This window comes from Rhizophagus irregularis, chromosome 9 (genome assembly GCF_026210795.1).
Source record: "Rhizophagus irregularis chromosome 9, complete sequence".
In the NCBI taxonomy this organism is placed as follows: domain Eukaryota; kingdom Fungi; phylum Glomeromycota; class Glomeromycetes; order Glomerales; family Glomeraceae; genus Rhizophagus; species Rhizophagus irregularis.
Window position 1 is genome coordinate 736,693 of NC_089437.1, and position 14,990 is coordinate 751,682.

General features: G+C 25.7%; 5 protein-coding genes across 5 annotated transcripts; 2 read left to right on the forward strand and 3 right to left on the reverse strand.

Annotated features, from left to right (window-relative positions):
* Nucleotides 1-453: 453 nt before the first annotated feature.
* On the forward strand, nt 454-3,377 carry OCT59_029194 (uncharacterized protein; the record flags this gene model as incomplete). The annotated part of the gene is made up of 6 exons (XM_025327676.2): nt 454-544; nt 620-820; nt 1,106-2,728; nt 2,806-2,928; nt 3,004-3,178; nt 3,248-3,377. The coding sequence occupies 6 exons, from the start codon at nt 454-456 to the stop codon at nt 3,375-3,377; spliced, it is 2,343 nt and encodes a 780-aa protein (XP_025170057.2).
* Nucleotides 3,378-4,095: 718 nt separating this feature from the next.
* Nucleotides 4,096-5,013, forward strand: OCT59_029195 (uncharacterized protein; the record flags this gene model as incomplete). The annotated part of the gene is made up of 4 exons (XM_066142148.1): nt 4,096-4,098; nt 4,172-4,296; nt 4,372-4,599; nt 4,674-5,013. 4 exons carry the CDS (start codon nt 4,096-4,098, stop codon nt 5,011-5,013), a joined length of 696 nt encoding a protein of 231 aa, XP_065994548.1.
* Nucleotides 5,014-6,640: 1,627 nt separating this feature from the next.
* On the reverse strand, nt 6,641-6,874 carry OCT59_029196 (uncharacterized protein; the record flags this gene model as incomplete). The annotated part of the gene is made up of 1 exon (XM_066142156.1): nt 6,641-6,874. The coding sequence occupies one exon, from the start codon at nt 6,872-6,874 to the stop codon at nt 6,641-6,643; it is 234 nt and encodes a 77-aa protein (XP_065994549.1).
* A 1,901-nt stretch (nt 6,875-8,775) lies between these two features.
* On the reverse strand, nt 8,776-8,991 carry OCT59_029197 (uncharacterized protein; the record flags this gene model as incomplete). Its single annotated transcript, XM_025320976.2, has 1 exon — nt 8,776-8,991. One exon carries the CDS (start codon nt 8,989-8,991, stop codon nt 8,776-8,778), a length of 216 nt encoding a protein of 71 aa, XP_025170056.2.
* A 3,922-nt stretch (nt 8,992-12,913) lies between these two features.
* OCT59_029198 (uncharacterized protein) lies at nt 12,914-14,928 on the reverse strand. Its single transcript, XM_025330728.2, has 2 exons — nt 14,656-14,928; nt 12,914-14,575 (listed from the first exon to the last, which is right to left on the reverse strand). The coding sequence occupies exons 1-2, from the start codon at nt 14,907-14,909 to the stop codon at nt 13,372-13,374; spliced, it is 1,458 nt and encodes a 485-aa protein (XP_025170055.2). The 5' UTR covers nt 14,910-14,928; the 3' UTR covers nt 12,914-13,371.
* Between the last annotated feature and the right edge of the window lie 62 nt (nt 14,929-14,990).

Sequence of the window (14,990 nt, forward strand, 5' to 3'; positions counted from 1 at the left end):
AAAAAATTGACACTTGTCTATAAAGAAATGTGTTTTTTAGTGAAAATTTCTTCTGTGAATTTTTGGTTTTTAACGATCGTCAGGAAGAGTTTTTGGTAAATGGGTTCCTTAGCTATAAATTATTACGGTAATATACTAAAAATCAACTTAAATTTAAAGTCACATGACTAAAATCTCTTCTTTTGATTGGTTAATTTATAATTAACCAAATTAACGGTTAAGTCTATACAATACATTTAAAATTTTAGAAATAGCAAATAAAAATTTTTTGTGATAAAATTGAGAATAAAAATTTGTGAAACTTCAATTCAAAGAGTCATGTTTCAGTAATCTGTTTGTATGCTTTCTCCTGCAGGTACATGCAGAGATTACGAGACATTTGCAATAAATAATGAAATCTTAACGAGTTTTGCGCTCGGAAAAAATTTTTTTTTTTTTTTCAATAAATAAGATATGGTCGAAACTGAACCAGATACATATGGAGAAAAAATTGATTACGTGGCAATTAGCCCAGATGGTTCGATAGTGGCAAATTTTAATCCATGTATGTTATAATACTATATTGTCAATTTTTATATTAAAAAGCATAGAGTGAACTTCTCTAAATCTTAATTTTTAGATAGTTCTTCTATATCAATTACAAAAGTGGTGACAAGCGAAACAATGACAAATGAAGCGGTAACAATTGAAATGAGTAGTGGAATTGAGAAACACAACAAAACAGAAATAGGCTTTGATAAGAGAATCTTCAAAGACAAGAATTCACTTAATATTATTAGATGGTCTTTAGCAGTTTCGGATGTCATTGACAATGATATTGGTTTGATTGCAATTTCTTGTATAACTAGCAAAAACACAAATCAAAAAAATCAAAAAGAAACTATGAAAGTCATCCAAAAAATAATTCACATAATTCACATTCTCTTCAAAAAATATCTTCCAACCTTGCATTTCCAACACCTTATGATTTTTATATTTATTTCATATTATTTTTACACCGTTTTTTATTACACTAAGGTTTTCATTTACATGTTTTTAATTATCATCCCTATTTATATTCTCTACATTTATGAATATTATTACGCCCGTAAAATTCTAAAAACAGATGTCAAACAATGTCGATTGTCCTCTACTTCTAGTGAAGGGATGATAAAACTTTTTATGTTTTCATTTAACAATAATGATGATACTGAAGACATTTCTCCAATAAATTATTTCAGTGGAATTGTTAACTTTTTAAAACATTCTAAAAATTCTTTGAAGAACAGTGCAACACTTATTTGCACGGATTATATGAAAATACAAAAGATTAAAATTAAGTTATTTCCAAAAAGGATTCATTGTGGTCTTCATAAAAATGTTTCTGTTTCAAATGATGGGACTTATTTATTACCTGAAAATTTATTTAAAAAATTAGAATATGTCAAGGATGAAAAATGTATTTGGGAATATCTTTTAAAATCTATGTATCAGGAATTTTTAATAAGTGTTACATATAATCAACAAAAAATAAATATTGAAATTTATGATATTAATAATTTACAGTTAGTAAATGTTTTTTATAGTCATTGTAACAAAGAATGTTTAATTTCAAATGATAATAAACCTGGAATTTTTGCAATATCGATGGATTCGAGATTATTTGCGTATTCTTATGGAGATAATATTATTACAATATACTTAATGGAAAGTGGTCTTGAAGTCGTTACAAAAAGATTTAATGATATTTGTGAAATTAAATTCTTAGAATTTATTGAGGATGATAAAAAATTACTCATTATTGAACAAAGTGATGTGAAATTTTATACTTGGCTTATATCGGGATGTTTAGATGATTATTTTCCTATCACTGGCAAAACTTTACCAGACAGTGATATTTCCTTATCGAAATATAATACTTTTAAAAAAGCAAATGGAACAATAGTTTTTCATAATAAAGACGAGGGTCAGTCTAAAGTTGTAAACAAGATAGAAAATATAGATAGAACAACCATTGGAGAAAGCGACGTTGAAATTGATGAGTATGAATGTAATTCATATGATCTAGAACCATGGAATATTACGAATGTTACAGAAACAGAGACTGTTCGTGGTAGTTTTCTTAAAAACGACAAAAGGTTTCTCCTTATAATTGGTCATAACAGTATTCAACTATGGAAATCTAAATACATAAAATTTGCGGATTTTAACGATTTTAACAATTTTGAAAATTCAGATCTCGTCTATATTTTAATAAGTGATAAAATCAAACCAACGACAAAAGCTAAATTTATAATTGATGATATGGATACTGTTATAACTCATGCATGTAAATCACTTGCTTATCTATACAAACGTACAAAAGGGATCAATTATAAAGAAAAACATCAAAAGTTTGAAAAGTTTGTTAATATAATTACAAATATTATCGAAGATTTTATTAAAAGATATCCTGATAATTGGAGACTTATGGAGGTTCAATACCCTTTAATGGCATACCTAATTTATTCCCGCTCATTTTCTTTAATCAAATATATTCTGTTTGGCATTAATGATCAGAGTAACTCTCATACTGAAAAGTTACACAAACCAGCGAATTATAATAATCCGAAATTATCCATTTTGAATGATTTACACGAATATTTGGAATTAAAAAATGAAAAAGATAAACCAGCTAATGATTTAGAATTAGCTCTAAAATTAAAAGATGAACCAACTGATGATGAATTAGCTTTGGAAATTCATCAAGGTTAAATATTTTAAATTTATTTTATATAATGACTATTAATAAATATATTTAAACAAACAATTAATTTTTATTAATAGGTCGAAATGCTATTATTTTAGCATACTTATTAGAATATTATTTCGAAAATTCTATGACTCATATTGGTTGGATGATTAATGTAACAACAATTCTTCCAGAATTGTTTAATAATAAATATTATGGTATATTTATTCTTTATAGTATAAATTTTTATTGTGGCTTTTTAATTAAAAATGATTATTATTTATCTTTTGTAGCTGATCTTATGAATTTATTACTTTGTAAACCCTGTTTCGGAGAGATGAAGTACAATTTTCCAATTAAAAGATTCCGAGCATTATCAGTTTGTCAAGATACATTAAAAGTATATGTGCCTCTTACTAATCTTATATCAACAAATTCTTTGGATCCCATTCTATATGATAAAATGAGGTATTTATCATTCAATTTAACTTTTACATTAGATCTTTAGATCTTTTACTGATGTTACTTTTAATATAGTAAGGATATATTGCCTGATATTCATATGGTTCCATTTATAAATTTTACAACTCATAACGATAATATAAAAACTGAAAGAAAATTAATAATTAGAAATTTTTTGAGAGATATATTTTTTCCACCTGGTTAGGCCGCACCAATTCAATTTTTTGTTTAACATAACCCCCTCCCCCCTGTTTTTGGATTTTTTATGTAAAAAAAATACATGTAATTTAGGCCGGAATTATACAAATCTTTAAGTCTTGGCCGGAATTATCATCCAAAATTTTTGCTCACTCTTTTGGTCAAAATTTTGGCCAATATTAATGGTAATTCTGGTCATGTATTGTATTTTATGTATTATTTTTTGTCCTCCCCCCCCTAGATTGGGGCCCCTATGTTATGTTAAACAAAGAATTGGCTTGGAGCAGCCTTATAAGGACTTAAAAGAAAATTTTAGTCCATTTCTTCAAATTAAAAAAATTAAAAAAGTATATTTTACTATTCCAGCTATAGAAGCATCTATAAATTCAAGATGGTACCAAGCAATGGCATATTGGATAAGACCTTTAGGTTTTTATACTATGTTTTTAATTCTGTTTACTACTATTCCTCAGTTTTATCTTATAAATGGAGATAAAATACTTGTTGGAATATTTTATTACTTTGGGTTTTATTTATTAATAATTGAGATTATGCAAATAAGATAGTATAAAATTAAATATATTACGACATTTAATATATTTGATTTAAGTAGTATTATATTGGGTATAATTTTTTTTTCTTTATATTTAACAACTGAATATGATGAAGTAGATGAAGTATTTATTTATTTGAATTCAATAACTTTATTTATACTTTGGATTGAAATGGTATGCTTTATAACTTTTTGCAAGTTTTATTCTTTAATAGTAATTATACTAATTTATTTTTTACTTTCTAAAGCTCTTATGGCTTCGATTATTTTCAATAGTAGCAATAAATATATTTATTTTTGGAAATATTTTCAAAAAGATCATACCATTTTTTGCATTTTTATTTTTTTTAATATTTGCATTTAGTGATACAATGTAATAATTTTATTTTTATTTTATTCTTATATTAAACATTTTAAAGAAATTAATTTTTATTTATATTTATAATAGGTATTCTCTTGGAGATTTAGTTAAACAAAAATTAGTAGATGAAAAGCAAGATAATGATACTTTTAATTTATCATCAATATGGGAATATACTCTTTATATGTACTATCTAAATACAGCTAGTTTTAGTGATTTCAAAGATATAGATTCATGGCAAATAAAGTTATTTTTTTTGGTCGCAAATATTATTCTAGTTCTTGTTTTAATGAACATGATTATTGCATTAATGAAGTAAGTTACATATTAAATTTTTGTTTTATTTATAAATATTATTTAATACTTAAATTTTTTAATAAATTATTTAGTGATACATTCAATAAAGCTAAAGAAGATAGTAATCTTGGAATTTTGATGTATAGAAAAGAACTTATTGATGATTTTGAAAAACTTGATATTCCATATAATAAATTATATGACTCACCATATATTTGCTATCTTCAAGATCCTCAATTGATGAAAAAATGGATGGAAAAATCTAAAGAACTCGGAAAAATAAAATTATATTCATTGTTTGAAGAAAGTGTTGATAAGGAAAATATAACCTATGATAAAGATAACATGGCATCTTGGTATGAACTTATCTTAAGTAACAAAAATCAAAAATCAACTTTATCTACATCTGATCATATGACTCTCTGGTTCTAGTTTTTTTGTTTACTTTTTATTTTGTATTTAGATATATTATTATTTATTGTTACTTTTTTTGATGTACTTTTTTATTTTGATTATTATAATAAAAAATTCAGTGAATAAATTACAATTATATTCTGACTACTTACTGGTCAAAATTGATTCTATCAGATATATATCAGGTACAGAAAAGTGTAAAAAGGTAATATTTAATGCTTATTACTACAGTCTAATGATCGTTAGACTGTGACTTACATATTCACAGAAAAGTGCAACAAGCTAAATTCATCATAAAATTTGTTCTTGAAAAATGATAAAATAATCGACTAATTTACCTGATTATTCCAATACTTATTAAACAGAATGTTCAATTTTGATTTATCGATTAATTTTAATTCTAAATTTAAAAAAAACAAATAAATAATGACTAAATTTTATTAAAAATGACTATAAATAAACAATGAATATGAAAGAATTCAAGGTAAATAATAAATAACAAACATTATTTAAATCAGATATCAAATTAATAAGAGTTTAATATTATAGAACCACTTTGCTGAAACTCGTGAAATCGGGGCTATGTAGTAGCCATATCGCCACTATTTATATAGTAGGCGTATGGCTACTTTATGTTAAATTCGACGCATCCGTATGGATTTGACTTTCCCAGCGTAACCTGAAAAAAATGTTACGAAAAATCACGTGACTTTTTTGTCACAACCATCACTCCTTACCGCGTTTCCATTTTCTATAAGTATCTGAGGGAAAGTTTTTTTCGAGTAGGTAAAGATTTATTCGTCAAACCTTATTCGTCACTTGTGCGCCACACTTAATTTCAGTCAAGTTGCGTAATGCCGGCCATTTTGTGACATTTTTTTCAGGTTACGCTAGGGAAGTCTATGGATTTAATATAGAAAATATGTGGTAAAATGTAGGCATAATATAGAAATTGTATTGCTAATTCAAAGTAAGTATACTGTATAATTGATAGCAAGAAACTGTATAAATGAATTAAAGTAATCGTATGTATGATTTGCATTCCATACAGCGCATACATAAAAAACCATACTATACATGATTGCTATTATCATAACGTTACATAATACAAGACAACTCAAAGTTAAAATCTTTTGAATTGGAAATTAACCTGGTCATTTGACCATTTAAAGTATTGCTCATTATTCATAATCGTTTTCATTTATTTTGATTGGTTGATGTCTTATCACATGATTTAAATCGAAACACAAATATGTATAATGTAGGCCAGAATTATAGCACTGCTGGCAGATATCAACCTCAATTGAAGGTGAAATGACACGTTATTCATCATTTAAATTACATAAAAACTTTGATACAATCATCATTGATGATGCTTACAGGTGTTCAGTTGATATTATAATTTATTAAGAAATAATGATTATAAAAGTATAGATTTGGACAACAAATTATAAATGAAAATAAATAAACAGTAATTCAATAATTTATACTTGTATTCATTCAATAATGTTTACTTCATTCTAAAACTGGAAAAGTACACAATATAGTAAATATCTTCTATATAATAACTAAATAACCCAACATAATAAGTAACAGAATTATTAATCTTCAATTATACATTCTAAACAGTCAGAATTTTCTTGGACTAAAATTCAGTAAGTTTGTGACTTGTATAATATGCTTGTGGATGAAATTGTATAATTGGAGTATTTGCTTGTTCTTGTGCTAAAACTTTATCAGCTTTTATAAATTCCATCATATCATTTTTTAATTGTTTACTAATAATATTAGGTACTTCAAAGTTATAATCTACATCCCTGTTTATTCTGTAATATTCACTAATACATCTAATCCATTCAGATATAATATTTTCAAGCATTATTATGGTTGGTCTATTGGAGGGATCTGAATCCCAACATTTTTTCATTAAATCTATATAATTTTAGGGCGTTTCCCTCCACAAATACTCAAGCTAAGTTGATAATCATGTACTTTAAGATTAAATGGTGGAATGCCTGATGTAAATTCCCACATTATCATTGAAAAACTATAAATATCACTTGCTGGGGTATATGGTTTTTTCTTAATATTTCAGGTGCCATATAAGGTAAATTTCATTGACTTTACTTACCATCAGAATTTTGCAAATCACTTAGGTTTACATAATCCTAAATCAATAATAAATACCTCATTGTAATTATCTGACATTAAAATAGTACCATCATGAAAATCACCGTGAGTTAAATTTGATTCATGAATTACTTTAAGTCCTAATATAATTTTCTTCAATAATTGTAACTTGTATTGCCACTTAAATTTAACTATATCTGACAAACATTTCTTAAACTTCCCTTTTTTGCATAACTCATTACTATTACATAACTTAAATTATTTGGATCCTGGGTAAATCCATATTATCCCATCGGTACTATGTATACACCGATGGATTTTTTTGTAAATTATTCCACCGGTATAGAAAAAGTATAAAAAAGTATAAAATCCATCAGTGTATACGCCATACACAATGAGATAAACCTGTTATTCCATGGGTATCTAATAAATACTCCATATACACCGATGCTCCCTCCCTTCGGGGCCCCCAAGGCATCGGTGAATATTTCAGTTATTCATTGATACCCATGGAATAATAAGTATGAATTGAATAAATTTTGAAAATGATTTTTCTGACAATTATAATGATATTTTTACTATAATTAATAAAAAATAATTAGATTTTAAAAGAAAATAAAATTTGCTATTAACTGAAATAAAAATACCATACCTCATCCAGTAATTTACTATTTAAACTTGATGAATTATTAAATGTTTTAAGAATGACCTCATAATCTGTTTGTCTATTCCATTGTTGTTGTCAAAATTCCAACTAAAAATACTAGGTCCATCTGACCAGATAGCTTTATAAATTTTACTAAATCCTCCTTTATCATAATAATTCATACTTGATAATTTATTATAAGGTATCCACTCTAAAATTTCATAACTATTTTTGGCATTTAGTTGTGCATCTTGTATAAATTTATCAATAAATTCATTTTTTACTAGTCTACTTTGAAAAATATTCTTGTAATCGTTTAGTATTACATTGTTGGCACCATTGATCAATATATAGTTGTTCACATTCGTAACATAATTTTACTTCAATATTAAAACTTACTTTGTTACTTTCTTGTTTTTTTTTTGATGCCAATAAAAAGCTTTTTCTAAATTCTTTTCTGTTCCTTTTCCATTTCTATAACGACTGGCTAAATTAAACATTGCTTTTTTAATACCATTTTCTGCTGCTTTTTGATACCAATGAAAAGCTTATCTGAATTCTTTTCTATCTCCCTATAAAAAAAGAAAATTCGGAGTTTGTCCTGAAAAGTATGGAAAATGTCCGGAAATTTTCCGTGCGTCCGGAAAACATTCGGAAACAGTCACGTTTTGGAACATTTTCCGGACGCACAAATTCCAGACATTTTCTTGACACTCCAGAATTTGTCCGGAATTTGTCCAGAATCGAGCATCCGGAAAATGTTCCAAAACATGACCGTTTCCGAATGTTTTCCGGACGCACGGAAAATTTCCGGACATTTTCCATACTTTTCAGGACAAATTCCGAATTTTCTTTTTTTATAGGGTCTATTCCTTCTCCATTATAGTAACTATTGGCCAAAATAATCATTGCTTCTTTATTATCTTTTATTGCTGCTTTTTGATACCAATAAAATGCTTTTTCTAAATTTTTTTCCGTTCCTTTTCCATTTCTATAATTATTGGCTAAATTAAACATTGCATTGCCGCTTTTTGATACCAATAATTGGCTTTTTCTAAATTCACTTCTGTTCCTTTTCCTTTTATATAACATACAGCTAAATTAAACATTGCATCAGTATAACCACTTTCTGCTGCTTTTTGATACCAATAAAGGGCTTTTTCCAAATTCTTTTCTGTTCCTTTTCCATTATTATAACATTCATTAGCTAAATGATACATTGCGATAGTACAGCCATTTTCTGCTGCTTTTTGACACCAATAAAAGGCTTTTTTCTAAATTCTTTTCTGTTTTCATGACATATAGATAAAGTGAACATTCCACCAGCATAGCCATTTTCTGCCGCTTTTTTATTCCAATAAAAAGCTTATTCTAAATTCTTTTCTGTTCCTTATCCTGTTACATAACACTCAGCTAAATAAAACATTGCTTTTTCATTACTATTTTCTGCTGCTTTTTGATACCAATAAAAGGCTTTTTCTAAATTTTTTTCTGTTCCTTCCCCATTCATGTAATGCCTGGCTAAAATAAACATTATTGCTTTGTCACCATGATTTGCTGCTAATTTTCTAATGAATTAACACATTCTTTGCAAAATAATTTTTTAGTAAAAGATTTATTGCAATACAAACAATTATTAACGTTAACTGTATTGGAGTCTTTATCTAAGGTATTTGATTTAGTTTCCATTTGATTATTTTAAAAATTTATTTTACTGAAAAATATTTTTAGACGAAGTTTTTTAAACAATATTTTTCTTTTGAGTTACTAAAAAGGGGATAATTTAACCAAGAGTAGAAGGTACAAAAAATTAATTTTTCGGGTCATATTTTTTCCGATGCACTGATCTGTGTATGGAAATTAATTGTGTCAATAAATAGGTATTAATTACCTTTTCTATAATAAGCAAAAGTGAATGTGAAAAAAATAAATAAATTATAAAGTATTTTTATCTCCAATAAAATTTGGGAGATAAATAAGTGAATAGTTCACAAATATAAAACTCAATATATGGGTTACAAATATAAATAATTAAATATTTTGATTTGGGTTTTCTGATTATTTTTTTTGATTCGTTTGAAAAATGTGATAAATTATGTTCATGATACATAAAATAAATAATTATTTAAATTTAAAAATCTGTTATATTCACCGAATACACAAATAGTAGTATTAATTTGCTACATTTTAAAAGAAATTCTTAATCTCTATTCTATTGGTAAATAAATTATGAGCATGATTTGTCCAACAATCATAATGCAGATCAATGCATCGGAAAAAGTATAGCCCGAAAAATAATAATCCAACGGAATTTCTAATTTTAGTTAAAAAATGCCTTTTTAGTAAATAGTAGCCAAGAGTAACGAGATCAGCACTAATATACTATTAGCTCTACGCATCTCTTCAAGGCTAGAATTACGTAATGCCGCCTGGAATTATCAAAAAAGGAATGATCTACACATATTTTAATAAAATTAAGGTCTGTACTTTGGTCAAAACTGGTCCATAATGATTTCTCAGTATTGTTACCTTTTTATATATTACCCGGGGGTCCTGGTATATTAGTACGATTTATAAATTTACTATAATATATTAATAGATAACAAAAAAAATTATATTTAAAATAGAAATATCTATGATTTTGTTTTACAACCTTTGTAGCTCAATCAATCGACTTAAAAGTTTCCGACTCGAATGTGCTAATAAAATTACTATTTATTATTTAATTTAAAATTTATAGTGAAATATTATTTTTTTTTAAAAAAAAAATAATAGTTACTAATTATACTGACGAGGAAAATATTGTTGATATTTAAACATAAACTATGATATATTTGCTTCTTACTGACAATTAAAATTTCCCCAACGTTTCAATTTTAATCAATACTTTAATCAGTCAATCACATGATTTAAATAAAGTTAACAGCTGATTAATTTAAATAACAAAATTAACAATTGTTTTTATGCAATATAAATATAAGATAAATTAAGCAATCAAAATTTAGTTGGCCGTCATAAGTAATTTAATTTACTGTAAAAACTTAAAAACAATATAAAAATTATCATAATGAGAAGATTATAAAATGTTAAAATTAATTTTATCATAATAAACAAAAAATAACAAATTATATACAAAAGATCAAAAAATATATATATATTTATATTCAATTGCAGTATTTGTTCAAGAAATAGTAGTGATACTGATGTTGACTTAACTAAACCAAATGTTAAAATTATTTTTGATTTTATCTAAAAAAGTAACGAAAAAATCTACTGTATATAAATATCAGTGATTTAACAAATTAAAACATTTCAATAACGTTGATTTTTTGCTTTAATTATAATTCTGGTAAGTTAAGTCGGTATCACTAAGAAATAGTCAGCCACTCAGCCTATCTAAGATTACATATTTATTGGATTAAATTGACCATCAACCTGATGAAAGATATGATTCTAAGTCCTGAAATCATCCTAATTAAGGGGAATATAATGTACAGTAAGTCCATATACCAATCCCAAAGTAACATATGAAGCGTTATCAACCTATTAAAAAAATACAATGATTAGACAATGAAATTCTGACATAGTAATGATACGAATAGAATGAAAAGAAACATGCACTATGTGAAAAGACAAAGTAGTACTTTGATTATCAATAAAATCACTAACAGCATCTTTGTGTCTAAATGAATTATGTTTGCAGTTGTCATAAGACATGACATCATTAAAAGGTGTTCAATTAAAAATGTAAAGAAAGAGATAAAAGAAACGACAATAAAAGAATGCACTCATTTATAATAAGGTGTAATATAAGGATCATATGGAATAACCAAACCAGGCAAATTATTAATTATTAATTATTATTTTTTGACCAGTTTAATATTTTTCATTAGCAATCTTTGGGTGAGAAGGTTTATTAAATTGGTCTTTACGATTATTTAAGGTTTTGAATCTTATAATAATTAGTTAACAACGCCAATTCCTATTAAAAGCTACGAAACTAAAAGTTAGAAATAATAAATTATTTTTAGGTGAAATAATATTTTCTTGTTCTTGCAGATGGTGAAACAATTTATGGAATAATACTATAACTTTTAAATGTAAAGAACCAATCAAGGTTTACTGAAGACGATTTTGTGATTACATGATGATCAAATTTTACATTCGATATAACGGAACCCCAATAAACCGGACTGACCTTATACCGGAATATTTTTCCGGAACCAAATCACATATATTAAAATAAATTTGATATAACGGAATTTATTAGTAAAATCTCGATAATGGCTATAACGGAACAAATAACAAATCAATTATAATAAAAATGATTCGATTTACCGGAACACGATTTTAAACCAATAAAATTAGCAGCGTGATAACTTTTTAGAAATTTTAGTGGAATACGCAAGCTTTGAAGACTCAGATAAAGATTCAATATTTTCAACATTCCTAGTCTACTGATATATTCAGAAAAATTCCATCACTTTATAAGGAGTAATATAAATAGAATTTTCTAAATAAGTTGTTTATTTGAAAATATTAATATATGTGAACCCCTAAAAATAAATTCACGAAATCGAAATCTTTTTTTACATTTTAATCACGAACTTTTTATTGAAAATATGTCTAATAGTGAAGTAAGAAAAAGCAAAAACAGGGTAGAATAAATGATTTTTTTTAAGTTTTAGTTAATTTCAGTGTATAAAATTTATCAAATAATGTTTTAAATAAATTTTCAATGTTTGTCGCACATGTCGCACAAATAAAAACTTGATATAATGGAATTTCATGTGATTTATATATAAAATCCGGTATATCAAAATTTTTTGATATATCGGAAGTCTCGATATACCGGATATTTTTACTGGAACGGATGGTTCCGTTATATCGAATTTCACTGTGTATATTCGCAATTATCTAATTGATTTGAAAAAAATTTAGTCTGTTCGAAACATATGGTGTAATACTTTATATGGACCCTAAATTTATTGAAATCAAATATATAGTTTATTGAACCAATAATATATCTACTGATTTTATTTAATAACGAGAGTGAATATGACTTGCAAAGTTGCTAATATTATGCCATAAATTCTAATAAATATAATATAAATATTAGATAGTTTTTAATATTACAACAATTTATCACGAATGCAATTTTTTTCTCTTTTATTTTTTAATTATAAAAATAAAAATAAAGGTTTAATTTCTTTATAAAATTATCCACTTTTAGTTCATTTATACAAAAAAAAAATTATTAAAATAAATAATAAAATTGTGTTAGACTATATTGTATTACTTGTATTTTTTAATGTAAGTTTTCACTAAATACGACAAAGCGTAAGTATATATGTAACCTCACGGAAAGTACATTCAGTCAGTATTTTTTTCTTTAACCCATGTATCTCATTTTGTTATAGCTCGCCTGAGCTTAGCTGTTACTGTATGTAATATCTCGAGGAAAGTTTCCTTTATATATCTTTTACTTTATATAAATATTATGAAACTGACAACTAAGGAATAAGGACCCTATAACGCATTTGATAATAACTTTAAAAATTATTCAATAAAACAATGATATAAACTTGAGTATCACATAATTATGTAAATATATAATTATCATTTTTCCTTATAATTTGAAATACTTCATAATCTTCTATTGTAAATAAATCACTCGTATCCCTTATCTTTTTTTCATAGCTTTGTTGTACACAATCACGACAACTATATTCACCACCTTCACCCGCAAAGATATCAAGATCACCATCACCGAATGTAGGTCCAAATCTACTGTCATAAAACAATGCATAGCTTGTATCAATTACACGACTTAAAATTGATTCTTTAAAATTATCTTTATTTTTAAAAGAAAATATAAAACTATCTTTTGTTTCACCCCATTCACCAACATCATATGACTTCCATTTCAAAGGATTATATCCTCCAATAATTTCTTCTGTTCCTTTTATTTTAATGAATGTCACAGTACTAAGAATATCATCACATAATTCATGAAACTTTTTAGGAGTAAATCCATCTCGACTTCCTCTTAATAATAATTTAAATTCATATGGTAAATATAGTTCTCTTGTGAAAGCAAATTTACTTTTAATATCATTATCAATCCATCTCGAAATTAAAGAAACAATATTTAAATTAATAATTGTTGAATCAATAATTTTATCAACATTTTTATACCTAGGTGGTAAAATATTATCACTTGGTACACTATTAGGATTCAAATAAGACTCTAATAATTCTTCATAAAGTTGATGCTTTAAAAGTTTTTTATAAGGTCGTACTTTTTTAAAGAAATCCTCGGATGAAAGACTGAAAAATCTAACCAAAGGTAAACAATGTTGTAAAGTACTTTCCATCGTTTTGAAATCATTGTCTGACCAAGTTGTAGGATCTGGAAGAAGTGTAGAATTTTTTTCAAGACCCCATTTTAATACATATTCCCAAACTTCAATTTCTTTTATTTGTAAATCATCTCTTTTAATTAGTGAAATTAAAGATTTTTCAGAAAGTGAAGTAAAATCAAATGACTTGAATATTTTTTGAGGAGATTTCGTCATACAATTTGTACAAAAATTTTGAATTTCTAATAAAGAATTGGATTGAAAACCTATTTGATAAACAAGTCCAAAATGTTGTTCCATCCATTCAAACTCATTATTAATTAAATATTCTTGTAAATAATCAACTATTTCTTGAAGACAAAGTTGATCAGCAGCGGCTAATACTCTTAAAATCTCTAAAGGTTCTTTCTCATTTAATGAAATTATACCACCATAAACATACCTATATTACAAAAGATTAGTATTAAATATAAATAATATTAAATATATAATATTTAAAATAATTGTTAAATTATAGCTTACTTTAAAATAATCTGAAAAATTTCTGGTGAAATATTTGGAAACTTAATATGAACCAAGGTAACATCATTATTCATTTTTTTGGAAGCCAAAATTCGTCGTAAAAATGGAGAACGATAACATAGAACAATCATATGCGCACGAAATATTTTTACATTTGGATCTTCACCAACTTCAATAGTAATATCATAATACTCATTATCTTCTAAAACTTCAATATAATTTTGACTTAATTTTGAAAAAAATTGTTTGGACATTTTTATTCTTAAGTTTTGCGAAATACGAAGGTAAAGCGAAGAAAAAAAATGTTTGTTACGAATGTGAATGTGATACAAATA